The following is an 11,490-nucleotide window of genomic DNA, read 5'->3' as shown; positions in this document are numbered from 1 at the left end:
AAGAAAGATTAGTTGCCCATTTGGAAAATATGCAGGAACAACCATATGCGGATACCTCAAATGAATGTATGGATGACATTGATGCTTTTTTGGGGAAAAATACTGTAAAAAATGCTTGTTCCGTTAAAAATTTTTTTTATTCAAATGATGATTCCATGAATATTTTTAATACTTATATTAATTTAAAAAAAATATTTATTGAATATAATACACCTTTGCCATCAAGCGCTCCTGTGGAGCGCTTGTTTAGTAAAGCTAAACATGTTCTAAATGAAAGAGGCGGATATTTAAATGATGATAATTTAGAAAAAAATATATTATTAAAAGCTAATTTTAATTATAAATAAATATATTATAATTGTTATATTTAATATTCAATTACAATAAAGTTATAACATATATTAGTTAATTTTGCATCGGTGAGAAATTTCCTTCAGAAATTTAAATATTTTTTTTAAAAAGGTCGATCCTGGATTTCGATCCTCTTTTTTTGAAAAGATCGTGATAGGGATTCGATCGTTTTGAAAAGATCGGTTAATAAAATGTATCAATACAAAAGCTTTTAAATTTCATAACTTTTTCTATATTTTCCTACCTGTATGCGTCCCTTATTAAGCCATAATAATTTAATGTATTATGCATAACAAGAATATTATATTAACATTTGATCTATATAAATTACAATTTTGTACTAAAATTAGCGCGCTATGATATCATGCTAATAATATTTTAATATTTTTCTCATTTATACATATATGTTACACGAGGATATAAATTTTATACATTATTTTCAAATTTTTTTACAATGGCAGATGCTGCAGCAAGAGCACTTCAATATGAATATAAAGCCGTAAATATTAATTCTAGATGTTATTTTTATGATTTAATAAATAAAATATTTTAAAAATAATTTGTATACATTATTTTATCTTGAAAAGAACTCGAATTTGGTATTACAAGCCGATAGGTCATTAATTGATAGAAGGCCTAGAGATGAACCAACAGGAGAAGTTTTATCATTAACCGGTAAGTTATATGGTACTAAGATGGGTGATAAGTCTCAGCGATCGAAACCTCCATTAATTCAAGAAAGAAAGGCTAAGTAAATATGGATACATATTTTTATTTTCTTACATTTTAATGAATTGGATACAAATTTTTCCTGTAATGCTATTTAACTAAATACTAGATTGATATAATTATATTTGCATAATCTCATGTAAGTGAATAGTTTTATATTTCATTAATCTTGAAAATTAAAGGAAATATTGCAATAATAATTTAAAACAAGCATAACAATTTTAATATAAATAAAAAGTTTTAATCTCAGAATTAAGACAGGGTCTCTCAAAATTGCTCAGAGCCAATGAAGCAGAGACCTGAGGCTATTAAAAATATTTTTACTTTATTACTAAAATTTAGCAAAAAAAATAAGAATGACTAAGAAACATAAATTTGACAGATCAACTAATTTTATAAATGGTTATTGAGAAAAATAGATATAGGATTAATTTTATAAAAATTAGCTGGTCTAATATTTGCTTAAAAGATAAATATTTTTGCTAAATACCTATATAATTATTGATTATGTCTCATTTACTTCTTTTTTTTGAAAGCTATTGTTTATAATATTTTGTTTGAGTATATGTAAGCTGTTAGGAAGAAAGTATAGGAATGATTAAATAGCATAACTTGTAATTCTCTTATTTGAAAATGTAAAAAAGAATAACTGAAATATTTGTTTGTGTATTTTTCATTACAAAACAAAAATATTTTTTTAAAAATATAAATAATTTTTATCATAAATATGTATTTTTAAAAAATTATTTAAAAAATTAAAAATGTTTTTTTCTTTTCTTTTTTTCTAAAAATGTTTAAAATGGAATTCCTGACTTGTTAAGGGAAGATGCAGAATTCAATAGAAAGAAAGAATAGGATTTTTTATTTTTAAATCTTTTTCAGAATTTATGTATTTCTATATTTAGTTAATGAAAAGGTTAATTTTAGGCGGGACTATGATAGTATTGTGAAAAAAGATTTATTTTGATTTGTTAAAATAACAAATTATTTTTTGCACTTTGACTTTCACCCTTTATTATTATTATTACATACACAATATGTTAATTTAAAAAATACAACTAGTAAAAAAAATGATTTTTGATATTTACACTGATAGAGCAGAAAGTGTTGAAATTGAAGTATTCCCGATATATTCATAATCCATTATTTGAAATCAGTATAAATATCCAATAATCAAATATTCTATTCCCATTAAGCCCTTATTTTTGTTTTTAAATTGTATTAAGAGAAAAAGGAAAAAAAAGATATTCATTTGAAAATTAGTCATTTTATCAAATGCCTTAAATGATAATATTTATTGTTAATTCTATTAAATTGAAAAATAAAATTTTAATAAAATTAGTTCCACTCATACTTTATACTAGCTTTATATTAGCCTACTGCAGTGAAATTAATAAATAAAATTATTCTCACATTTTTAAATTTTCATTTATTCATATTTTTAATTGCATAACAAAAAAACAAAGAGCTTTTAAAGGTATTTAATCCATTAACTTTTTTAAGGTAACAATGGTACCTTAACATAATATTTTTTTAAGCAACATGCCCAACCCTGGGTGTTGGGATGTATTTATTTGTAATGTAAAAAAACAAATTTTGCAGGGGAGGGGTTCCTCGTTTTCCTCTTCTTACCCTGTCAATGACATACTATTTATTATATGCTAGACGCCTGAAAAGAGATGAAGCCCAGAGAGATACCCTCAAAATGAAAGGAACCACCCTCTTATCCGAAGGAATTGAAAATATGATAGGAATTTACTACAAACCAAAAACAGCTGAGACTAGGCAAACTTATGAGATTCTATTGAGCTTTATCCAAGCTGCCATAGGAGATCAGGTTTAAAATTTTGGAGTTATGTTAGTTTAAAAATAAGACTTGAATATACATATTTTATATTAATTTGTTTATATCACCAAAATTTAAAAAAAAAATAGCCTAGAGATATAGTTTGTGGGGCTGCTGATGAAATTTTACTCACTTTAAAACGTGATGACCTTGTAGGACGTACGGAAAGTGGAAGCGATATGCGCCGTACCGAAATAGAGGACTTACTAGGTTTTTTTTATATAAATTGATTACAAATGTTTATTATAAAAGGTGATAAATGCTTCAAAATAACTTTTGTCTTTAGGCTATAAGCATAAGATAATTGATATTAAGAAATTCAATTAAGGTATTTTTTTTGCTTTTCACTACCTGTTATTATTTATCTCAAAATAATTAGAAAACGTTATATTGAAGAAGTTATGAAGGTTCATAATAGATTTATCTAATAAGGACTGATATTTGTTTAGGATTGGCAGATTTATATTTTACTAGTGCTGCTAAACAGCCTAATTTGGATCGATTTTAAAACGGCCTGTTTAAGATTTATAATATTATGTAAGCCTGGAGATTTTGCACACAGATGACAGATAGGCTTAGACCTCTATTTGCTGAATCTAAAATATTACATAATAATATTTTGGCTGAAATTTTAATTGGGCAACACAATATTTTACCTTGTTTTATCATTGTCTAAGTTTCATTATTTCTTATTAGAAAATATTAGTGCTGTAAACATTTCTAAAAAAATCGAACGCGTTCAACGTTCATTGACAAAAATCGAACGCGTTCACGTCAAGTTCATGTTTATAAAAAAGGAACGCGTTCACGTTCATAAAACCGTTCAAAATTTTATGATAATTTTTTTTTAAATTTAATTTAATATAATGAACTTATATTTTTTAATAAAATATATTTTCGCCATGTTAAAAAATAATATAGTTTTATTTTGATAATATAATTATAAATAAAATAAAATATAATAGCGAATAAAAAGATATTTTTATTTATAAAAAATTTTTCTTATTAAATTTTAATAACACTTGTTTTCAAAATATTTATCTGATAGACAGGAACACTTGGCAGTTAGGTATTAGCCTAAAAACGCGCTCTACAGGGGCAGATGAGGGGATTGCGATACTTAATAAAAAGCTCTTTTAACGTGGAGAATTAATTAAAAACATATTTTTTATTATTTGCAAAAAATTGAGATAAGTTATCCTTTTCCAAACCATTTTCTACTCTACAAAAAAGGATATCTCGAAATTAACAGTTTTCTAGGGTTTTCAAAGCATTTTTTTCAATAACGCTATAAGTTTATTTTTAATAGATTCATTCTGTGATGGCCATTGACTTGAATGCTGGATGTATAATTGCATAAAGAACATATTGATCCTTATATATATGTTCAAATCTTTAAAAAAAATAAAATGTATGTAATTAATTGAGAGTGATAGGTTTAATACCTTTTATTAATCCTATTTAATACGGCATATATCAATGGTTGACCATATTTGAGGCCACTAATTTTTTTTATTTTAAAATAACTATCCTTTTTGTTTTCAGATTTAGCTTAGTTATATCATATAAAATCAAATAATTAATATTAAAATCAAATGTCGTTTTAAATTGGAACCTGAAGATTTTGACAATATAATACTTTTTGGCCACATTTTATACTTGGTAAGCATTGGATTAGTTCCTTTAATATAGGATGTTAATGTAAAACATTTATCAAATTTGGCCATAGTAATGATAATTTATCTGATTTTGGATTTTCAGAATCAGATAATGAGGATTAAATAATAATATCCATGCTTATGCTAATCTATTAAATTGAAATATAAACAATAAAATTCAAACTAATAAACTATAATAATGGTGTGTTAAAAAAAATTGAAATGTGAAAAGGAAATACACAGCCGATTAAAAAATATAAATAATACATTTTTTTTAAAAAATCGGAAATATTAATTTTTTAACATTGAAAATAAATATTAAAAAAAATTTTTTTTTTTAAAATTGATAGAACGCCAAATTCAAACGCGTTCGTCATAAAAAAGGAACGCGTTAAGTCAAAATTAAAAGGAACGCCGTTCATCATTTTTTTCAAAAAAACGAACTTCGTTTACAACACTAGAAAATATATTTAAATTTTATGGACTAATATTTTAGCACTATTTCAAAGATCAGTTGCTGTAGGATTCACTTCATTATCCTAAATTTTTGCTTATGTATTTAACTTATTCTTATAGGAAAATATAATGTGATATAAAGTATTTATATCAATAATTTGTTTTTTAGACACTAAAATTATATGCTGTTAATATAAATTTAATTTTTCAAAAAAAAGATATATTTTCATATGGATTTTATTGAATGAGGGTTCATTTCAATATTTTGAGAATATTAGGGATTGTTAATACGCCCTCTATATATCCATAAATTATAAAAGAAACATATGTTCTCTAGTCACCACTTAAAATCTAGCCCATTAACTAACTTAGTATATATATATATCAAAACCAGATTAACATTTATAATACCTTTGCATGTTTCAGGACCTGTTGCCGATGAAAGATATGCACTTTTAGTAAATCTCGCACGGAAGATCACCGATTTCTCTGCCCCCGAAATACGTCAATCATCGGGTCGTGGATTTGACGAGGCACCAGATAACGGTTCGTTTTCTATTAATTTTATGATCCTTAGAAAGTATAAATTTAGAAAGAAAAGTACAAATAAAGGAAGAAAGAATACAAGTAAAAGTAAAGGATGCCCTAATATATTTATTTTAAAACAACAAATTATTAGACATGGATGAAACATATGGTGTAAATGTGCAATTTGAGGAAAGCGACGAGGAAGGGGGAGGCGGTGGCGGAGCAGACGATATTTACGGAGAGGTTCGTCATTATGGACGCAATGATACACGTCATGATGTCGCCCAAGAATATCGGGATCCACTGTTACACGGTCGTGGCAAGAGAGGGTATTTTTTTAAATAGTTTCTTTTTATATTATAAATTATTTTGCCATAAATTTACTATTGCAAAAATGACATGGGGGAATTATTTATTACATTAAGACATAATAGTTAAAGCTCTAGTCTATTGATGCTATGATATATATTTTTAATTCTTCAGACGAGGTGGAGACGAACGCGGAAGTGATGAGAGTGGAGAAAGTGATGGATCACAAGCAGACATAGATGATGATGATGGACTTGGCATAGGCAACACGGGTGGAGTTGAGGCTGTTAACCCTGAGATATTGGTGACTATTATTTTATTTAAATTGAGTAAATTGAAGATGTTAAGATAATTGGAAGGGGATTGAAAAGAGAGGAATTGTTCAGGGGTTATATTCCTTTAATATTTAATACAGAAAAGGAATTGGAAAGCGATATAAATCGAAGGAAAGAATGGAATTTTAAGAATTTCTATAGATTCCATATTAATCTCACTTTTCTAAATTGTATGATTATTAAATTAAAATTTTCACTTCAGAAAGCCAAAGGTTCTAAAGGTAAAGATAATGGCGATAAACGTGGTGACAATTTAGATTCGGATGCTGAAGATCTTGGCAAAAAGTATGAATATATTTTTAAAATTAGATATTTTGAAGCCGATTTACACTACTCATTTTAACATGAACAAAACCCTTATTTTTTTTTCTGAAAAAAAGGAAATCTGAATCTGGTCCTGACACGATAGAATCAATGTACAATTCCCTTAAGCCTGTGCAGGTGGATGCTTATTGGTTACAAAGAAACCTGGCTAGATATTACAAAGACCCCCTAGAAGCCCAGAGCAAGTCCAACGAAATAATGGACATACTTCAGACTTGCCAGGATGATGAGAGGGATTGTGAGAATAGACTGGTACTTTTGTTGGGGTTCGATCGTTTCGGTTTTATCAAAATACTCAGGCGATGGAGAAAAATGAGTAAAAAAAGGGGGAAAGAAGGGAATGAGAGTTTAGATGGAAAAAAGAGAAAAGAAGGGAGTAAGTGATCGTGTTTAGACCATTCCTCAAACCTAAAAATTTAAACAGAAAAATCAGATAGAGTTTAGACACCAAATGGACTCTAATTATTTTGTCGGCCAAATCTGAACCTGATTCCTTCACTAGAATAAGTTAATAAGTATTTTTCTCTAGTTTAATGGGTTTGGTTTAATGAGTGTACATAAGAGGAATGTATGCTAATAGCGAATGCGAAGTAATAAATTATGATGTTCTATGACAAATAAACCAGTGATTCGGACGACCATTTTAAAAATTGATGAAACTTGGTATGAAGGTTAGATTGTATATTTTATACTAATTCAAATTTTAATGCCCTAATTCAAATATATCCCTAGTTATGGGCCTTCAAAGTTCGACGAGGGCCTTTTCCTCTTTTAATGACTCTCAAAATATTAATAAAAAATTGGTCTTAAGTAATAAAATATATATCATTTTGTAGCTTTTAAAATTCTCCTTAAGAAAATGCAAAAATTATTTAAAAAAAATATTCTCAGTATCGTTGTATTTCTGGTGAAACAAAAGTATATTTTGAAAGTGTCCCATTTAAAATGACGAAGCTCATGAAATATGTTTATTACCAATATATTTACATATTTAAATAAAAATATTAATGGAGAAAATAAGAATTTAAATTTTATTTAATTTTTTTACAATTTTAGGAATAAAAAAATCAATTGTAAAGGGTGCTATCGATTAAAAAATTATAATATATTTTCTTATTGGTGTAATGAAAAGCATTTTTAAAAAATTTCTATGTGTATAAAAATTTTAGTGATAATATATGGTTAAATATCTATTTTTATTTATAAAATACATAATTATTGTCTTAAAAATAGCACCTTCTATATTACTTTTATTTATAACTAAAACTATAAAAAAAAACTCAATCAAATTTAAATTCTTATTTTTCTCCGTGAATATTATTAATTTTTTGAAGGAGAATATTCTTTACATTAGATTAAAAGTTTTTTTGAGTAATTTGATATTCATTTAACCCTTTCGGTCGCGGTAGTGCAAATATAAAACCACCTTTTAACCTTTATATCTTCTAAAGGAGTTGATCATATAAAATGAAACCACCACGAATATATATTAAAAGATATTCTTTTTCATATGTTTGTGGAGGAGTTATTTTTTAATTTTTTTTTCGCGCCTTTATTTCAAAATACGTTTTTTACGGTGATTTTTCTTAAAATTCCAATTTTAATTATAAGTAAGTATATTTATCAAATATTTTTAAATATATATATTCCTCACTATTTTATCTATCTTTCTAATATTTATTTTTGCTCAAATAAATAATATTTATATATTATTTTGATCTTTTTAATGTGGTATATTAAACTAACCACTGCCACTTAACAACAATATTTTTAATATTTATTTTTTTAAATAATTGATAAATTTTGCCAACTCATTTCGCAATAATTTTAGCTTGTTATATATATGGATGATTATCTGGACATTCCATCTGAAGGTTCTTCGTTAGACAACTCATCCACTGATTCCGAAGATGATTATGAATCAGATACACGTTACCAAATTGATAGTGATGATTATGAATCGGATACACCCTATCAAATTGAAATTGATCGATTTAAAAAAGAAAGGTATATATGCTACCGGAACACTAAACAAAAATAGGAGATACTTGCCCATAAAGAATATGGAAACAAAATTAAAAAGAGGTGAGTTTGACTGGAGAAGTGACAAAAATAATATAAGTATAATTAAATGGCGAGATAATCGTGACGTATTTATAATGTCCAATTATATTGATCCGAGATCAGTGGATACTGTGAAGAGAAAAAATAAAAAAGGGAAAGTATTTGACGTAAAATGTCCAATAATGATAAAGATGTATAATAAATATATGGGGTCTGTTGACCATTTCGACCATTTAAAGTCTTTATATGAAATTTCGCGAAAGTGGCGAAAATGGTGGCTACCAATATTCTTTTGGCTGATAGATGCGGCGATTATCAATTCATTCATGATATACAATATTCTTACAGATAATAAACTCTCATCGAAAGAATTCCGAAGACAAATAATTGCTAGCGAATTGGCATACTGTAAAAATGTTAATAGGGATGATAATATTCATAATGATAATAATTATATATCAATGCAAAGAAAAAATAATAAACCTTATATCCTTCCAGAAATTAGACTAAAAAACTCAACTCATCAACCTCAGGCAGGAACCTCATGAAGGTGTACCTTCTGTAGTACAAAGTTAAATCCCAGAAGAACAAGGTGGTCGTGCAAATCATGCAACGTACCACTATGTCTAAATAAAAATAGAAACTGTTTCGAAAGTTTCCATAAGGTGTCAATGATATGAATTTAAAACCACCAGGGAGAGCCGCCATTTTGAATTAAAAAACTTTTTTCGTGTGTTTTATATTATATTATACTAGAATCAATAAAAAAATTACTAAATATCGTGTTGCAACATATTAATTTTATGAGGGAATCTAAAGGGTTAAAGAGGAAAAGGCTCTCATCGAATTTTATAGGTCCATAACTCGAGATATACTTGAGCTAGTTAAAATTTTGATTTGCATAAAATATACAATACCATATTGGCATATTATGCAAAGTCATTTAGAATCTTTAAAAAAAACCCAATATATGAATGGAAAATTAAGGGAGATATGAAAAAGTATATAAAGCAAAAGAAGTGTTTTTTTTCAAAAAAATATGAAGAATAAATCTAGTATGCATTGGAAATAAGAAGGAAATGAGCTAATATTGTAAAGTATATGTTGAGAATTTAATAAGGCAACTTAATCCAACTTATAAAAATTAATTACATTTAATCCTTACACCCATAAGTTTTGTATTGCACATTGCTGGCTCAGGCCCAGAGCGATGCTGAAAGGGAAAGACTCGAAGAAAAAATGAGATCTAATGAAGAGCTCGCCAAAATTCTCAAGCAACTCAGGGAGGTGGAACGAGAGAATATTGTCAAGGTTATCAATTTCTCATTTATTTTTTAAATGTATTTTGTTTAGTATTAAAGAAGATTAATTGTGAAAGAGGTCTTAAATGTTATATTACTGATTTAGTAAATCAACATTATTTCCTTTTACCTTATATTCAACTGCACAAATAATTGGTAGTAAAATAACATTTACATTTTATCAATTTTTTTGTTCATTCTATATTTATTTTTAAAAAGTATAATAAAAATACATGTTAACCACAAAATAATTTATCAGAAAACCTATATTAATTTACCAATAAAAAGGGCTACAATTAAAAGAATGTATAATTAATTAATATTTAATAATCGTGTTCACAAAAAGTAGTCATGATTATATCTAAAAATATCAATTTAATTTTTTTGTAAAATGTAAGGAAATTCTTTGGCTTCGTTGGTAAAAGTCTTAATTCGCTAATTTTATGGCCATAAATATAATTTATTGCTTGATTTTAACTTGAATTATAAGGCCTTAGAGTTTTCAGTTAAACCTCTGAATTTTTGGGAGTCTTTAGCTAAATAGGCAATCCCTGTTTATCGCCTTTTGAACGACATTTAAATAAATTACCTCTATGACAATGATATTCTAAAAAAATGTTTAAAATTTGGTTAGTTAAATTGACAATTAAAATGAGAACTATTCTTTTATATATATTTAATTTGGATTGTAAAAAAATTTGTTATTCGTTCTGAATGTCACATTTTATAAAACATATTTTTATAGGAAGAAAGAATGAGAAGGGTTGCTTATAGACAATCGGAATTGGACAAGGATTTCAAAAATGTCGATGTCACTGAATCTTCTGCTCAGGACAATGTAACAAAAATAGATTAAATTGAAAGAATTTATAAAACGGGAAAGACAGGAAAGGGAAGATGGGAGAATATCTTTTAATCTTTTTTTAAATTTGTGGTGTATAGACTTTAAGGGAACCAATAGAAATAGCAGGGGAACAAGAGATTCAATGAGAAATTTATGGATCAATAAGTGTACATTAATTATTTTTTTTTATAATTATATAAATCGAAATAAGTATAATAAATCTTTTAAACTTTTAACATCAAAAATAACAAGTTTTTATCAAAAATTAAAAAAAATGAAAACTTTTTTCAGTTAATCATCAATCGGAAAATATTGGATTTAGAGGATCTGTCCTTTAACCAGGGGAGCCATTTTATGGCTAATAAAAAATGTCATCTACCTGACGGTTCATACAGGAAACAGAAAAAAAGTAAACCACTTTATTGAAAAAAAATATTACAAAGGAAGTGAGGAAAGAAAAGAAAATGTAAGCAAAAAGGAAGAAATAAGGATTACAGAAAAGAGGAAAAAGAAATAAAAATAATATATTTTATTTCAACACTATGCTTATGTTTTTTGCTTTGAATTCTAAATAAGGTTACGAGGAAGTTCACGTGCCCGCGCTCAAACCCAAACCTTTTGGAGAAAAGGAAGTTTTGGTAATGCATTTCTTTATTTTTTTGTCCAGCATGACTGTTTTATCTCCGTCCCTTATCTCAAAATTATTTTGCGCACCCAAACAACTTTTATTTAAAAAAATTATGAT

General features: G+C 26.7%; 1 protein-coding gene across 1 annotated transcript in view; it reads left to right on the top strand.

The window, feature by feature from the left end:
- Nucleotides 1-769: 769 nt before the first annotated feature.
- Nucleotides 770-11,490, top strand: part of LOC135927333 (U5 small nuclear ribonucleoprotein 200 kDa helicase-like) — a 29,588-nt gene continuing 18,867 nt past the window's right edge. Inside the window, exons 1-13 of the mRNA XM_065463301.1 lie at nt 770-850; nt 939-1,102; nt 2,746-2,917; nt 3,016-3,136; nt 5,467-5,586; nt 5,720-5,897; nt 6,052-6,181; nt 6,415-6,497; nt 6,593-6,852; nt 9,775-9,911; nt 10,647-10,739; nt 11,037-11,154; nt 11,322-11,383. Coding sequence (XP_065319373.1) covers nt 806-850; nt 939-1,102; nt 2,746-2,917; nt 3,016-3,136; nt 5,467-5,586; nt 5,720-5,897; nt 6,052-6,181; nt 6,415-6,497; nt 6,593-6,852; nt 9,775-9,911; nt 10,647-10,739; nt 11,037-11,154; nt 11,322-11,383 — 1,683 coding nt within the window. The 5' untranslated portion in view covers nt 770-805. The remainder of the gene's footprint in view (nt 851-938; nt 1,103-2,745; nt 2,918-3,015; nt 3,137-5,466; nt 5,587-5,719; nt 5,898-6,051; nt 6,182-6,414; nt 6,498-6,592; nt 6,853-9,774; nt 9,912-10,646; nt 10,740-11,036; nt 11,155-11,321; nt 11,384-11,490) is intronic.

Source organism: Gordionus sp. m RMFG-2023, chromosome 3, assembly GCF_954871325.1.
Source record: "Gordionus sp. m RMFG-2023 chromosome 3, tfGorSpeb1-WG-v2, whole genome shotgun sequence".
Classification (NCBI taxonomy): domain Eukaryota; kingdom Metazoa; phylum Nematomorpha; class Gordioida; order Chordodea; family Parachordodidae; genus Gordionus; species Gordionus sp. m RMFG-2023.
The sequence above is the reverse complement of the archived record's forward strand: the minus strand, read 5'-3'. Positions and strand labels throughout refer to the sequence as shown.